Raw genomic sequence first — 14433 nt, 5'->3', positions numbered from 1 at the left:
TTCAAATACGCACACTTCAATTGATCAGCCGGTTGGTCAATCCCTGGGATCTATTCTTCTCTGACTTGAATATTGAGCGGTCATGCAGTGGGCGCAGCCTCGGCAACAATCGGATGTAGATAGTGCAACAGCTTCAGTACTATTACTCGCAATATAACGATCCACCATTGCCATTGGGATATTATATAATGGGGTTCAAAAATTGTCCCGCGACTCAAAGGCCAGTACTGCCATCGAATAAGACATTCAACCAGGCCGCTAGACGATATCCTTGCTTGGCAATCTGCTCCTCGATAATGGGCTGAGCTCCGGTCGCATACGAGGATGTACAAGGATCGGAAAATCCTGTGTAGCTGAACACAAACGACTGTTAATGACATTATTAGAGGGGAACAGTAGGATGAAGAAAGGTAGTCAGCATACACAGTCATAAGCATTCGACTCCCGTGCCCAGACGAGGGGACATTCGAGCGGTGTAATTGTAGCATCGCTGACAAGGCCGTTGATATCGTCTTCGATACTTCGGCGTCGATTATTCACAGGTTCCGTGGTGGAGGAGCAAGATAGCCAAGTTGATGTGAGAGATTTGAATTCACCAGTCTGTAAGTACGATATTCATCCCCATCAACCAAAATATTCAAGTAAACCTAGAAGCTGACTAACCTGAATTCTCTGAGCCAGAGCATTAGCCCAGACAATGGCAGAGTTGGAGTATTGAGCCTTGAGGAAGATGTTGATGATACCAGAATCTATTATACACTTTCAAACTGGTCGACATTGCAAGCGTGCGCAAACTGACCCCAAACCTATTTTATGAAGTTCAGAAATGAAGTAGACATCAGAATTGAATAGAGTCTACCGCATGTAAATTAGTCCTTTCTCCGTTACAGACAGCGTTGATATCATTGCCCCCAACCTCAACGGCTTCAACGTGCAGTGGTTGACCAATATCACCAATGAACTATGCCAAAATGAGTATATTATTTCTAACCCGTAAATACTTCAGCGTACATGATCTGCAATCCAACGTCAGGTAAAAACAGTGCACCAAGTTGATAAAGTTGATTCTCACCAATAAATTTCAACGCCTCTTGACGTTGTTCTGTACTAAGACTAGTATCGACAACACGAGCGGTATAATTTGCAATAGCAGACACTACATGACTCAATTAGTTTTTTGTGAAGCAAATATCTTCGAACATACAGATACAGGTACCGCTACTGCAGTCCCTCATTTGCTCAACAGAGCACGATGTCGGGGGATTGTCTGTTAGAATGAACATACACCTCTGTTTTTGAGTGTTCCATAGTAATGGTAGAGTTACATACCTTCAGCATCAACGAAGTGGAAAGGAGCAGACCTGCGGAAAAGGAATCCGATGTCAGCGGTGCCTTCTGTAAATGAATAACAGAGATGGCATGCACCATGAGAATGCAGCCTCAAAACGAACATCGTCTGCCCACTATAATAATACGACTTGAGTAAATAAAAATGACACAATACTAGGCTTCGAAGATAGATACCGGAGCAGCGGGACCTAGAGATTCTGAGTACTCCGATCCCAGCGATGACTGGACAAAGCTTAATGCCTTTGGGCTAAGAAACTGAAGATGGCCATGAGAAATTACATTCACGCAAGAACATATCCTATGTACCTTCATAGCGACGTATCTGAAAAAAGAGGGGAAAACAAAACGTCAACTCGGAACGCAAGAGAAAAAAGGTTGGACTGAGCCTAGTACCCAACAGTCTCATGTCCAATTGCGCCCCATCCCCGAACACTACGAGCAGCCAAGATCGAACAAGCTGCCAAAGTCACTGTCAACCTCATATTGCGAAGGATTTGCTGGCAAATTCTGAGAGTTCTGACCAAAGTAGTTCATCTTATACTACGTGTTTTGCTTGAACTGATTGCTGAGAATGACGTACCTTCAGATTTGTGAATTACACGGCTTCTAGGCAGATAGCGCACGATGCACTCTGAGGCACGAGGATACAAGGGACAGATACTTATCGAAGAAGAGCCGGAAGATAAATGGTAAAAGAGCACTAAAGTAGGTTTCGAGATATTCTTTCTCCAATTCGGGAGTGGCTTCGATACTTGACACTGGAATCCATGTGGAATGGCGAAACAAGAACTGCCAGGGATGATAAATGGATCCGTAGATTATCTGAAAGCACGAAAACGCACGTCTGCTCTCATTAGAAGTAATGGTAAACCGGTGACCGGTAGATTAGTGGTTGAGGAACTAGCATGGTTGGCGAACGTGATTTGGCTCCCTTTGATGAAAGGGAACGAACAGTGAATACCTGCAGTAACTCCCTTACCTTTCTGGTGTGGTTTCAAGGTAGGGATGAAAAGATCAATGATAAAAAACGCGTGGCTCCCTAGTAATTCCGAAACGAGTTTGAAAGACTCCAGAGTCTCTGGACGTAAATCTTACACCGACGCTCCTTGAGTTGATTCTTCACCGACGCCATTTCTCGCAAGCCAGAGTTCAACTGAGAAGTGATCGGTGTTCGAGTCGGATCGGAGTCGGATTTACGAAAATTTGTGAGTACGAGTCTGCGGGAAAAGCAGAAATTGATCAGTTCGCTTTTCGATGGGGTGATTTTATGAGCTCAGCCAGGTATAATGAAAATGATATAGATACTAAATCTGAACATGAATTTGTGGGCATTGTATTGTCAGGTAGAAGGTTCAGCTGCGGCAGTTCGACGGTGAAGAAAAATATACAAGCTTACGGCGCTAAATTATCTTACACGACGCCGGCCATTGACGGACTTGCCTTTTTCTCTTTCTCTCAATTTCTCTCCCATGAATCCTTATTCATATAGCAAGAAACAACTCGGAGCCCTTATTCAGCCTTATCCTCAAACCTGGGGGGATCGTCAAATAATGCGTCCACATCGGCCTCTACTGTTCATATAATCCGGATTACGATTTGTCTCTTTGATTCGGATGTTCGACGGGAGAGTACTCGATGGAACTTGACATAGAAGTTGGATTCTGCGAGCACGATTTTCTATAAGAGTAACTCACAACGCATTCTGGTAAGTAAGATTCTTTCAAGACTCTTTCCTCTAAAACAAACCTTTTGACAGAACAGTCGATAATGTCTATCTGGCAGCCAGCTCCTGACCCTCCTACCAAGCTCGGTGTCTACCGTGTCCTTTCTCCTCGTGCAGGTGCGATTCATCTGAGCGAATTTATCTCCCTGCATCGTCTGAATGCTGGAATTGTAGGAGTGAGAGTGTCACCGATATGCCTTGGTGCAATGAGCATTGGAGATCAATGGAACTCGGTGAGCTATCTGGTATCGTCATTTTTACTATTTTGATGACCTGACGCATTTGTTAGCTCATGGGCTCAATGGACAAGGAATCCAGCTTCAAGCTACTTGATGCGTATTTTGACATGGGCGGAAACTTCATCGACACCGCTAACAACTAGTTACGTATAGTTTATCTCTTCCTCTTCTCGCGTGTGGCTTATATTTCCACTACCGATGCAGCCAGGACGAAACTTCGGAGCAATTCATCGGAGAATGGGTGGAAAAGCGTCAAATTCGAGATCAACTGGTTATTGCTACCAAGGTGCGGAGTAAACCGCGTTGGTTCCCGACCCTCCTACTTAACTGCTTGCACATCGACAGTATACGTCCAACTTCAAACATGGCGACCCTAAGGTCAAACAACGAGTCAACTTCACCGGAAACAATGCGAAATCGTTGCATGTCAGCGTCGAGGCAAGCTTAAAGAAGCTACGCACCGACTACATCGACATCCTCTACCTGCACTGGTGGGACTTCGATACTAGTGTCCAGGAAGTCATGGACAGTTTGCATAACCTAGTTGCTTCAGGAAAAGTGATCTACCTGGTGCGTTACATTGCTTTCCTTTGATCCCTATAAATCTGTGGCTCCTTTGGATTGACCTTGCTTTGTTTGGTTATATCAGGGTATTTCTGATGCTCCCGCTTGGGTCGTCTCACAAGCGAATCAATATGCATCTGACCATGGAAAGACTCCCTTTGTGGTTTACCAAGGCCAATGGAACATCATGGACCGTTCGTTTGAACGAGATATCATCCCGATGGCGCGTTCAATGGGTACGTTTCTCTCTTTATTCGAAATCTCCAAACTAATTCGGCCCCGCACAGGCATGGCACTCGCACCCTGGAGTGTTCTCGCCCGAGGAAAACTGCGCACGGATGAAGAAGAGGAACGCCGACGTGCTACTGGTGAAAATGGGCGCATGCTCACTGGTAGCTGGGAACGAACCGAGAAAGAGGTCAAGATGAGTCATGCGTTGGTAAAGGTGGCGAAAGAAATTGGAGCAAAGAGTATCTCTGCTGGTACGTTCGAAGGCTGAAGTAGACAATCAGTGGTTAATTGACGATTTTTTTTGTCAGTTGCAATCGCCTATGTCATGCAGAAGACTCCCTACGTCTTCCCCATCATTGGTGGACGCAAGGTCGAAAATCTCGTAGAAAACCTCGAGGCGTTGAGTATTTCTCTCTCAGACAAGCATGTCAAGGAGCTCGAGAGTGTCATTCCTTTCGACGTCGGCTTCCCTACTAGCTTCATTGTGAGTCTCAACTTATTAACCAAACATGACTTAGTTTAATGACTGATTTGTCCAGGGAGACGGGACTGATTTCAATGTGTTATTGAAGTCTGCGGCAAAAATGGCAAGAATCCCGTACCCTGAAGCTCTCAGACCCTGATTTTGAGCTTGCAAATCAATGTCGTGAAGAATAGCAGAAAGGATTTTTGCATTCATGTAACTGTTGTACCAGCGATGTACTATTTCAATTCACCGCCCAGTTTTTAGATCGCTGGCCTATTGTTTGTCTTTGAGTTCACTCTTTGTCGCTAAGCTTTGACCAGACTTATGAATGGGTCTACGAACTTTGACCTGATATCCACTCCCCTTTCAATGACTGATGCGTAACCGAAAATCAACCACATTCTTGGGGTCAATTCGAACCAATATATCGTCCGACCAAAGCATTTGACCATGAAGCAAAACCCATTATTTCCATGGTCTTGTTTTTTTTGTCTGCTGTATAAATACACTGACACCTGGTCCCAATGAGTCTACTCAGCTTTCCAACGTTCTCGGTCCGTCGTCTCTACAAATTGCCCTTCCCAGCTCAAAGGCTGAATTTTTTCCCAGCTGTCGATCTCCCAAAGTGAAAACCAACAATGAAGAAAGATGTTGATAAGCCGCCCAAATATCTTTACGATGGCAGGTTCGTCAATGCATTCCTATCAAACGTATTCCAGATTAACGAATCACGATCGTCTCACAGACACAATCCTGAATCGGAACTCAAAGGACCACCGAAACACATCCCTTTGACCCTTCCTCCTCTACACCAACAACGGATCAGCGTCCATCCTCGTCAAGTTACGCTCCCGCCCATGACTCAGTTCATGCAGATGACATTTGCAGATCGATACTACAACGACCCGAATCATCTCCCTCCTGCATTCTCTCTACCATCATTGGGTCCGGGTCGTCGAGGTCAAAACTCCGCTGGTGATATTGTCTCATCCGATTCTGAGGAGGCTAACATCATCCCCCAACCGAGGCTACTGCCTCCCAAGTTTCGGCCTGACCACAGGATTTGGAATCTCCTCCGAGTGGCAAACTACTACCTCCCTGATGATCTGCACTACGCTATCGTTACTGGGCAGCACCCGCAGGTTATCTCGGACCTCATTGTGAAGCTAGAAGCGGATTATCGTCAAAGAAAAACACATCCGTCCAGTTGCTATGAGCTGACTGTTCTCTGCTCTGATCCTTTGCATCCCATTTGGAACCTGCTGTTATTGACGGATTATGACCTCCCAGATGAGGTAAGAGATGCGATCAATGAGTGTAGGCCATTGCCGCAGATTAGGGAAATCTGCGAGAGGTTGCTGAGAGTCTGGATGGAGAAACCGAGGATGTAAGATTCCATACCAGGAAGTGGAGATTCTAGGAATATTCTTCATCGGTGGCAAGCTATATAATGCATGTACTTGAAAGAATAGATGTGGCCGCTGTTGCCATGCAAGTTGTGACTGCAAATGAGATCCGCTCTTTTCTTCACCTACATATTTAGCTTGACTCGTCATGAGACTAGACTGGGACTGGACATGTGCAGACCCCAATCTATGTCTTAAATCGAGTATATAAACGGAGCCGTATGATGAAACGAGACTCTGAACTGAACCGTACCTGCATTTACCCAAAGTTGTGAAGAGCAGATAATGACGGAAATTTCAGCATTAGCCCAACATCCTCCTGCGGGTGAGTATTACGGGGTTTCCACACAGACACATTACTTATTTCCGCTCAATTCGCTCTCAGTCAAAGTCGGAGGAAGACGTCTATCAATAAACTCCAAACCGCATACCCATCGTGCGCAAGCCACTTCGTGAGCATCATCAGACTTCATGGCCATCGTTTGTTGTTGCAACTCATACAATTAATTCTTTTCAGTGAAGAATCAGATGAAAGGAATTCTTCTGCAGTAAACAACTTTGAACCATCCCGCACCAAGGCCGCCGCCTCGGAACCGTCTCCAGTCCCTTTTGACGATTACCCTCGGCCTACGAGTCATTCGCAGAATGAGGAGAATCAAGAGCATAGGGAGGAGATTCCGCACCTAAGAAAAGACCAGAAATACGGGCATGGCTCTAACGTAGGAGGAGGAACGGAGAGTTATCCTAGTAGTAGGAAGACGGAGGAAACGATGCCTACAAGGGATTATAATGTCCACGGAGGTGGAAAGTCGTTTGGGGCGGGTGGCAGGATTGTTCAGCCGACGGGAAAGGGCCTGTAAATGTGAAAACAATATTGAAGGCAACAAAGAAAGCGTCCTCCCGTACCTGTTTGATTGTTTTGATTATCGCACTCTTGTACTATGTATAATTATCTGTATTTCAGTATTTTTTGGTACATGAAAGATTGGTTACATATATGTCGATAACAAGGATGAGTAGATACTATTTGAAGCGGTCGGTATGAGCGCAAATGGAACACAGTCAGAAGCAAGCACTCGATCCGGCGTGGCGATTCCATTGAATCCATTCCCCCTTGCTCATGGATCCATGACGAGCATGCCCAACCTAGCAAGCTCCTGATGTCTATGCAAAGCTTGCCGTCGTTGTTGCAAATGCTTCAACTCGGTGTTAGCTTTTTCGTACTCGCGCAGCGCGCGACGGGCTTCCATGGCAGCCTTGAGGTGGTCTATGATTAGCTGGTGGGTACGTTGGTGCGCGGTAATGTACTCGTCGTATAAAGTTCTGGATCGAGCCATCATCGCCTGCTCGTCCCGTATGAGATTGGTAATAATGAGTTCCTGATCAGCTAGTTTGAGTAGTTGTTGTTCGAAAGACCCTGGAGTTTCATCAGGTTCATTGGGATGAGGTAGATGTTCGGGTTGAGAGCTCGGGAGAGGTAAAGGTAAAGGTGCATATGTTTCGGAAAGGGCTACATTTGTTTCTTGTGAATGGAGCTGTCCGGCAGATTCCTGCGTAAGTATACGATTTAGCGGAGCGCTGGGCGCATCTCGTGAGGCACCTTCAGATGACACTCTGGGTGAGGCCTCTTCCGGAACAAGTAACTTTAATTTGCTATCCTTTTCAGTAACAGGTTGTGCAGAGGGAAGCACGGATGTTGGTGTGCTCCTTGAAAAAGCCATTTTGGGTTCTTTGAGTACCGGAGTTGAACGAGGTTCTCGGACCGAACTTGGAGCTCCTTTATCCATCTGCGAAACCAGATTGTTACACGACCTTCTTTCTGCCGGTAGAGGTCTACCAACAATACCAGTACAATCCTGGCTGCGTAAAGGAGTGCGAGAACGATATCGCAATTCCCGTGATCGAGACCGGCATCGGTTGCGTTCGGGTGTATGTCTAGGAGGGGAAGGAGAATATGCATTTGTGTGTCTGGGATGCGGAGAACGAATTGGTGAAATCGGAGTCGGCCTTCGTTCAAACCGGCGAGGCGACCATGAACGGGATCTACGTCCATAGTTTCGAGGAAAAGGAGAAAACCTGAGGTTCGGCGGAGGAGGAGAAAACCTGCGCCTTGAAGGAGACCGGTAATAGGTTTCTGTGTATGCTAGTCCCGGGGGTGACTTTGACGATCTTCTCGGTCTTCCTCGCTCTCTACTAAAATTCCTGGAAGGTGATGGCGTCCATCTGCGTCGTTCCCCCCATTTAGACGAGTCTTTGTCGGCTCTACCTGTCCTATCATCTTTTCGCGACGGATCTCCTCTGCTTAGTGGCAAAGACCGTCTGTCAAGAGCAATAGCACGCCGAGGAGGAACATCAGCCATACTTGGTGCAAATTTTGGTGGGTCACCCTCGTGTTGACCTTGTTTAAATAATTGATTGGTGAGCCGGTGTGGGAAAATCGATACGGACGATGATGAGTGGACGAAGTCTCTTCACTCATTATGAATTCTGACCTGATGCGAGACTATACATAGTGGTTCGGTCGAAGCTTGAAGTGAAGGGCCCAGGGAACACAAGAAGAAAGTGCGTACTATATTCAAACACTACTTAACACTATACTGTATATAGATTTCTCGAGCTTTCAAATACAACATTCTAAATTCTATCGGTTTCACTGGTTCAATCGGTTCTGCAGCACGAGGGAAAGCCGTTGACGTTGAGTTATGATCGGTAAGACAGGAGGCCTAGGGTGTGGAGGAGCCAGTCTGAACGAGAAAGTGATGCATGAGTTGACTAGTCCAAAACAGAAGGATATCTTCTAACACTAACTCCATATCATTCCATACAGGCTCCAGAGCCTCATTCAAAGGTCCCAAGATATACTGAGCTACCCACCGCTTGCCAGGTTCTTCATCTTTCTCTACATCTTTCCATTGCTTCGGAAGCGCTAATGCAGTCGGAAGAATTTGACTCGATTTCGAGGGCAGCCAGGGAGCTTTCGCGCGGAGCTCAGGCGTAATCTCGCCAAAGAGGATGTCACCAAAGTCGTCGCCTTTTAATGTCAGGTTGACTACCTTTGTTTAGGCGAGTCAGTACAATGATGGAATGGAATATGACATCGCTTTGACATACCTGCAGCAAATCCTCCCAGATATCCGAATCTCTAATACCTTGATCCTCTTCGACCCATCCCCTGAGTAATCCTTTTCCCTTGTCAATTTTTTGCTTTTCCTTGTCAATCTTCTTCTTGGAACGGCCGAGAAGGTATTGAAGATACTCATCATTCGTGTCTTTGGGGACTTGAGATTCGTCCATCAAGGCATCTATTAGAGAGTCAAGCCGAGTAGGAGCATCTTCTGGTTTGAGCATTCCATGTAAGATTGCTGTCTTGATGAGGTTCGTTTCGTGAGGAAGTTGACGTGCGAGTCTGACTCTGAAGGTGGGAAGGATGGGGGCGTAGAGAGCTTTGTAAGCTGGTGGTATATTGTAGGCTACAGGAATATTCTCTGACATGGCGAGATGGTGGTGTAATGACATGGGGGTCTGAGTTGAACGCTGAATATTACACGAATTTTCATGTTACGCTCACGTGGTCGTGATTTGACTTCGGGCCGAGTTATGTCCTTCCCGGGTCCGGATCCTTTGAAGTATACTCTCCCTTGGTCTACGAAGTACATGATTTTCAGTCATACACCATCAAGTCCGATGATCCCCAGTTCATACAGCTATTTTGATATCTCTCAAGGCTTCTTGATCCCTGGATGTTGCGCCCCAGAAATCTCATCATCTACTGCCTTTGATTGCCAGTGCCTTTAACGGGTTTCCCCTCTTCTTCGAACTACTAGCTAGCTAGTCCCGCACATGCAACTACAGCATCATGTGGCTTCGGTCAGAAGCTCAGAGTACCTTATGATGCTCGCAATTGTCATTATTTTCCCGGAGTTCCCTGTTGGCTTTGACGATGGTCCTGGTCAACATCCTAGCCCTAGCTATTGCTTATGGATGGGCTGTCTTTGCAAGTGATACCCTTGATTCTTCCTATAGTACCGGCTTGAGCAGGTTGGAGAAAATTGAGAGCATGTATGCGTGGGAAGGGTTCGTATATGACATTGAGGTGAGTGCTCTTAAGTGGTATATACGACTGAAGCGACGCTAACCTTACCTAAATGTCGACCGCATGCAGTCATGTCGATCCACGTACGAAATGACTCAAGATTTCAACGAGATGAAGGCACACGGAGCTAGAGTGGTCATTACCTTCGAGTTTTGTGGAACCGGCGCTGATGTTGGTTACTACGATGGTGCGCATTGAAAACCCTCACATTCCTATCAATGTAGACGTTATGGTCTCGTTATGCTCAGATGTTATTACCGCTGCTGGAAATGCAGAAATCAGTATCATCCCGCTGGCTTGGACCCTTCCGATCCATGCAGTAGGGCAGTCTTATGGTCCCAACGACACTTTTCTGATTAAAAGTGTTCCACGGATCGAAGCTGTTACACAGGTGAATCATCTCAACATCGCCATCGAACTGAAGTAAATTGACCCATTTCTGTAGGCAGTCATCAACAATCCAGAACCTGTTCTCGCTATCGCCATTGGTAGGCTGGACTGTCTTTCATGAATCATCCGTTCTTTATTCTTAGATAGGCGATGAACCACTGTATGACGATGATGCCGGCTCACCTGCAGCGTTAGCATCATACATCAACCAAGTTCGTCGCAATCTCAGCATTGCAGGACTCGACATCCCGCTTTCAATATCGGATCTAGCGTACGGATGGCAGAGTTCTGGAAACATCACACCTGTGGCAGATGCAGTCGATTTCTTCATGGTTAACAATTTTCCGTATTTCGCTTTTGACGCAACTACTGGTGGAAATGCGAGCTCCAGTTGGAATGATTTTATACAAGACATTGAATATTTCCAGAGTATTGCCAATGGAAGACCGATTCTGGTGACTCAGGTAAGAAATAAACATGAACGTATCTCCTTCCTTTACAACGTTTCTCAACAATTTCAGACTGGATGGCCGACAAACGAAGACGAGTTCGCGCCCAACTCGCCGGATATCGTTGCTTCAGTGCCGTCTTCCGAAGGTTACTGGAATTTACTTGACTCTTTTTGTGAAGACTACTTCAAGAGCATGAATATAGGATGGATGTGGCGGAGTTGGGAGGATGACATTGACGGCTGGGGAGTAAAGTATCTCAATGGAAGTGACAAATGGCATTGGAATGCACGGACAAAATGCTGAACCTATACAGGAGATGTCCTCTATCCTGAATTCCGAATTTCCACAGTTATTCAATGAAGTCACAGTGACCCTCGCCTTTACGAGTAACTATATTTGCATGTATGTTCTTATATATTAGCGCTTTTCAACGCGAACAACCTTCCAAGAAAAATTTTAGTATAAAGTGAAGCGTTCCCGACCAGCAAGACGAACATCTATTATTAACAAAATACATACTGTACAACAGATAACAAAGAAACAAATCATGGACGAAGTTTTTTGACTTCATTGCACAAAGCATTCCCCAATATTCCATTCGAAGTATTCCATCCATTAGAAAATTGTGTGGGTTTGACTAAAGCCACATCGTGTCATCATTGAACACACCAACCCTCGACACCTTCAACGCTCTGTACGAACGAAGGGAGCCGTTGTTAATCTGCAGGTTGGATTCTCGATCGTCGTAGTCATCATAACTATTGCACTCGACAATGAGTTCTCCTTCTGTAGCACCCTTCCTCCAGTTGGTTCTCCGTAATTCGACATTGCTCAAGAGCCAGCCGGTCTCAGAACCGAGATGAGAGGCCAGAGAATGGATGCTAAACATAATTCGGGACATCGCGATGGATGTAACTGCGAGCAAGTAACTTTGTACCAGTCGTGGGATCGTCGTAAGGATTATGAGTGCGATAGTTGAAGGAAGGTAAACATACTTTGAAAAGATCACCGGTATGTTAATCTATCCCGACAACGTCAATGCACATTATTGATTAGTATCATTCAGCGTAGGCGCACCTGAGGAACATTCTCCAGAAATGAACCAATAGCTGTGAACCCGATAGACACTTTTTGAAAGAGATTTTAGAGTCGAATGCGACCTGACAATGTTGACTACCCTCACCGAATACTACAAAAAAGAAAAGTCCTCCGCTGATGTGTGCCATATCGGGTAAACCGCTAACTGCAAAGGATGTAGTAACACACGTACTCTCGGAGAAGACGCTTCAAAACCGGGGCGTCCTTCAATATTCTACGATTGCGCAAGGCTCTTACAGCCGTCATGATGTATAGAATTGTCTACACAGATCGGGTTAAACACTTCTTCGGTTCTCGTAGGTGGAACTCACATGTAAACCCAACGACGGCATGAACATTCTCCAAAATTTTACCGGTCTGGCAACGCGACACCCGGGAGCACCTTGCATGAAAAGGGATGTGTTCAGTAGCCTCAAACCCATTGCAGCTACGCTGGTGTAAGCCAGGGAAATTGCCACTGAAAAGACCCACAGGATGACCATCCCGTATTGGATGAACTTATTGTGAGGGAAAAGGTACCATATACGGAGAATGAGCATCGCTGAAATGAGATTTCGATGAGGCAAGCAGGAATAAAAGTAGGAAATAATCATACGAACCTTGGATGGTACCCAAGGCGAGGATTGATGAGACGAATGAGAACCGGATAGCCGAGATGCAGCTATTTTCGACATTGAGTGATTGGAACGTAGGTCGAAGCAGGAAGTGCCACGTACAACTTGAATAGCGAATGGACGTGGAAAAGGGACAGAGCGTATCAGCAATCTTGATACAGTTGATGATATCGACGGCCTCACTTCATTTGAAGGATTTGGAATGGAGAACTCTGCAAGACATGAGATCGTCTACGACTTAAATGTTATAAGCTGGGACACTGACCAATGAGCCCGAGCCTGGTTATAAGGAAATTAGAAAGAAATCAGCTATCCTAGACGGATGTGCTAGATTGTGGAGGTGCGAACATAACCAAAAAAGGAGGGATGTATCGATTCTAGCGAAATGATCAGCACGTCCTTCGTGAGGAATGACTGCCTTACGTACCAAAAAGAATAAGATTCGTGATATCGTCCATTTTCCGGTCCAGAAATACTCTATCTAGTTGACGACCAATGTCAATAGAACATTCCACATCAATCTGACGGTAAGCAAATACCTCTTGATCAAGCGTAATTAACCACTTCCAGGGCAGTATCAGCGACAACCTTGCTTGGCAGACCAGCAGAGCAGACTGCGCACCTCATAGACTATCAAACACAGATGTAAGAACGACTGCTGGTGTAATTTCGAAGAGTTCAAACTCACCTGACAATGCAAGGCATGCAATGTTTACAATCCTAGCGATCTCTGAGCCCTCCAGCGAAGCAATGATGGCCCTCAACAGATCCGGAGTTAGCATGCCGTGCGACGATTCAAAGCAGACGCGTTTCGAACAAAGGAAGCGGAAAGTGAATTCAAGATTTTGAGTCCAAGAGATTGTGAGGCGGGAGGATGAGAGACCTGCTCAAAATGAGAAACAGGACGAAAATGGAAACGTTAAAAGAGCGGGGGGGATCCACAGTGATCACAGACAAGTTCAAAGGCGGATTACCTCCAGGGCGTTGGGCTCTGTCCACCCCAAGTGATGGTGGTTTAGAGGAAAGATGATGATGATGAGAACAGTCAGTGGCAGTCCAAACGTCTGTATGTATAGACCGTGGACATCATAACAGAGTGATCTTCTCACCCTCTAACTACCAAGGCAGGCCAAGGTGTATATCAGATGCACTCACGAATGTGAGCATCCGGTGGGCATTAAGAAGTTCAGAACAGGGTCTAGACACGCCATGTCAGCGGTTTCCATTACACCTAAAGGATGTTTGGAAAAGGATCTGAATCCTTCACGTCTGTGGCTTCCACTAGTACACTTAAAGGTTAGGGCTGTGCGAGTTAGCCCAACTGAGAGCCCTGCTCGACACTCGATAGGATAGCGAAAAGCTGTAGCGGAAGTTTGATGAAGCACTTGGAAAGATGTGGGTGATTCGGAGCCTGAGGTCAATTGAAGAATGGAAGAATTACCAGTGCTCGGTAGCAGATAATCAACCTATCAACTCTGTATCGAGCATGGAATGATCAAGTGATTCATACTAGCTAGAAAGACAAGGATTCAGTTCAAAAGGATGCAATTGACCAGCAAGGTTACCGTTAATCACATTCTCTGTGAAGAGAGAAACATGAGCAGGAAATCTGTACATGTTGTCTTCATTAGACAGCGACATTTCGCGATAAGTATGTATATAAATGCTAGAAGCATGGGCTTGAATGTCTAGGTGTGCCAACAGTACAGCGAGATTCAATCAGTTGTTCGACTTCTTATATTCAAGGAAAACCAATGAGTAAGTAGATCATCGCCTATATACCATGAAATGATGAAAAGGTGAAGCC

The 14433-nt window shown here is 45.7% G+C and overlaps 8 protein-coding genes across 8 annotated transcripts; 4 read left to right on the top strand and 4 right to left on the bottom strand.

Annotated features, from left to right (window-relative positions):
- Positions 1–214: 214 nt before the first annotated feature.
- Positions 215–1832, bottom strand: C8R40DRAFT_1047485 (nuclease Le1; the record flags this gene model as incomplete). Its single annotated transcript, XM_046224443.1, has 12 exons — positions 215–367; positions 424–600; positions 664–759; positions 860–961; positions 1012–1016; positions 1073–1156; positions 1205–1267; positions 1330–1361; positions 1426–1463; positions 1525–1605; positions 1657–1672; positions 1744–1832. 12 exons carry the CDS (start codon positions 1830–1832, stop codon positions 215–217), a joined length of 936 nt encoding a protein of 311 aa, XP_046085452.1.
- Positions 1833–2755: 923 nt separating this feature from the next.
- Positions 2756–4857, top strand: C8R40DRAFT_1108424 (NADP-dependent oxidoreductase domain-containing protein). The gene is made up of 10 exons (XM_046228258.1): positions 2756–3055; positions 3107–3190; positions 3248–3306; positions 3363–3454; positions 3517–3598; positions 3658–3882; positions 3962–4112; positions 4164–4358; positions 4416–4591; positions 4647–4857. Exons 2-10 carry the CDS (start codon positions 3118–3120, stop codon positions 4728–4730), a joined length of 1137 nt encoding a protein of 378 aa, XP_046085451.1. The 5' UTR covers positions 2756–3055; positions 3107–3117; the 3' UTR covers positions 4731–4857.
- On the top strand, positions 4749–6225 carry C8R40DRAFT_1108422 (uncharacterized protein). The gene is made up of 2 exons (XM_046228257.1): positions 4749–4786; positions 4838–6225. The coding sequence occupies exon 2, from the start codon at positions 5212–5214 to the stop codon at positions 5962–5964; it is 753 nt and encodes a 250-aa protein (XP_046085450.1). The 5' UTR covers positions 4749–4786; positions 4838–5211; the 3' UTR covers positions 5965–6225.
- On the top strand, positions 6226–6929 carry C8R40DRAFT_1108416 (uncharacterized protein). Its single transcript, XM_046228256.1, has 3 exons — positions 6226–6304; positions 6365–6431; positions 6497–6929. Exons 1-3 carry the CDS (start codon positions 6265–6267, stop codon positions 6837–6839), a joined length of 450 nt encoding a protein of 149 aa, XP_046085449.1. The 5' UTR covers positions 6226–6264; the 3' UTR covers positions 6840–6929.
- Position 6930: 1 nt separating this feature from the next.
- Positions 6931–8575, bottom strand: C8R40DRAFT_1108415 (uncharacterized protein). The gene has a single exon (XM_046228255.1). It carries the CDS (start codon positions 8337–8339, stop codon positions 7098–7100), a length of 1242 nt encoding a protein of 413 aa, XP_046085448.1. The 5' UTR covers positions 8340–8575; the 3' UTR covers positions 6931–7097.
- On the bottom strand, positions 8576–9509 carry C8R40DRAFT_1237814 (uncharacterized protein). The gene is made up of 3 exons (XM_046233445.1): positions 9091–9509; positions 8788–9032; positions 8576–8723 (listed from the first exon to the last, which is right to left on the bottom strand). Exons 1-3 carry the CDS (start codon positions 9493–9495, stop codon positions 8630–8632), a joined length of 744 nt encoding a protein of 247 aa, XP_046085447.1. The 5' UTR covers positions 9496–9509; the 3' UTR covers positions 8576–8629.
- A 102-nt stretch (positions 9510–9611) lies between these two features.
- C8R40DRAFT_1108410 (glycoside hydrolase superfamily) lies at positions 9612–11354 on the top strand. Its single transcript, XM_046228254.1, has 6 exons — positions 9612–10072; positions 10142–10259; positions 10321–10463; positions 10518–10560; positions 10610–10926; positions 10984–11354. The coding sequence occupies exons 1-6, from the start codon at positions 9920–9922 to the stop codon at positions 11215–11217; spliced, it is 1008 nt and encodes a 335-aa protein (XP_046085446.1). The 5' UTR covers positions 9612–9919; the 3' UTR covers positions 11218–11354.
- A 197-nt stretch (positions 11355–11551) lies between these two features.
- Positions 11552–13408, bottom strand: C8R40DRAFT_1171462 (uncharacterized protein; the record flags this gene model as incomplete). The annotated part of the gene is made up of 13 exons (XM_046231704.1): positions 11552–11935; positions 11992–12041; positions 12098–12126; positions 12185–12273; positions 12324–12469; positions 12532–12553; positions 12612–12838; positions 12892–12905; positions 12975–13003; positions 13054–13107; positions 13166–13189; positions 13249–13256; positions 13315–13408. 13 exons carry the CDS (start codon positions 13406–13408, stop codon positions 11552–11554), a joined length of 1170 nt encoding a protein of 389 aa, XP_046085445.1.
- Positions 13409–14433: the final 1025 nt, after the last annotated feature.

This window comes from Lentinula edodes (assembly GCF_021015755.1).
Source record: "Lentinula edodes strain Le(Bin) 0899 ss11 chromosome Unknown C8R40scaffold_21, whole genome shotgun sequence".
NCBI lineage: Eukaryota > Fungi > Basidiomycota > Agaricomycetes > Agaricales > Omphalotaceae > Lentinula > Lentinula edodes.
The sequence above is the reverse complement of the archived record's forward strand: the minus strand, read 5'-3'. Positions and strand labels throughout refer to the sequence as shown.

Excerpts from the sequence above, each read along its gene's own strand:
- C8R40DRAFT_1108424 (XM_046228258.1), top strand. The coding sequence starts at position 3,118 with ATGTCTATCTGGCAGCCAGCTCCTGACCCTCCTACCAAGCTCGGTGTC. Across the intron at positions 3,883-3,961 it reads CAGGAAAAGTGATCTACCTG|GGTATTTCTGATGCTCCCGC; the intron begins GTGCGTTACATT and ends TGGTTATATCAG. Across the intron at positions 4,113-4,163 it reads CCCGATGGCGCGTTCAATGG|GCATGGCACTCGCACCCTGG; the intron begins GTACGTTTCTCT and ends GGCCCCGCACAG.
- C8R40DRAFT_1108422 (XM_046228257.1), top strand. The coding sequence starts at position 5,212 with ATGAAGAAAGATGTTGATAAGCCGCCCAAATATCTTTACGATGGCAGG.
- C8R40DRAFT_1108416 (XM_046228256.1), top strand. The coding sequence starts at position 6,265 with ATGACGGAAATTTCAGCATTAGCCCAACATCCTCCTGCGG. Across the intron at positions 6,305-6,364 it reads AGCCCAACATCCTCCTGCGG|TCAAAGTCGGAGGAAGACGT; the intron begins GTGAGTATTACG and ends ATTCGCTCTCAG. Across the intron at positions 6,432-6,496 it reads CATCGTGCGCAAGCCACTTC|TGAAGAATCAGATGAAAGGA; the intron begins GTGAGCATCATC and ends AATTCTTTTCAG.
- C8R40DRAFT_1108415 (XM_046228255.1), bottom strand. The coding sequence starts at position 8,339 with ATGGCTGATGTTCCTCCTCGGCGTGCTATTGCTCTTGACAGACGGTCT.
- C8R40DRAFT_1237814 (XM_046233445.1), bottom strand. The coding sequence starts at position 9,495 with ATGTCATTACACCACCATCTCGCCATGTCAGAGAATATTCCTGTAGCC. Across the intron at positions 9,033-9,090 it reads TCTGGGAGGATTTGCTGCAG|GTAGTCAACCTGACATTAAA; the intron begins GTATGTCAAAGC and ends GCCTAAACAAAG. Across the intron at positions 8,724-8,787 it reads CCTGTATGGAATGATATGGA|ACTGGCTCCTCCACACCCTA; the intron begins GTTAGTGTTAGA and ends TTTCTCGTTCAG.
- C8R40DRAFT_1108410 (XM_046228254.1), top strand. The coding sequence starts at position 9,920 with ATGGTCCTGGTCAACATCCTAGCCCTAGCTATTGCTTATGGATGGGCT. Across the intron at positions 10,073-10,141 it reads GGTTCGTATATGACATTGAG|TCATGTCGATCCACGTACGA; the intron begins GTGAGTGCTCTT and ends GACCGCATGCAG. Across the intron at positions 10,927-10,983 it reads GACCGATTCTGGTGACTCAG|ACTGGATGGCCGACAAACGA; the intron begins GTAAGAAATAAA and ends CAACAATTTCAG.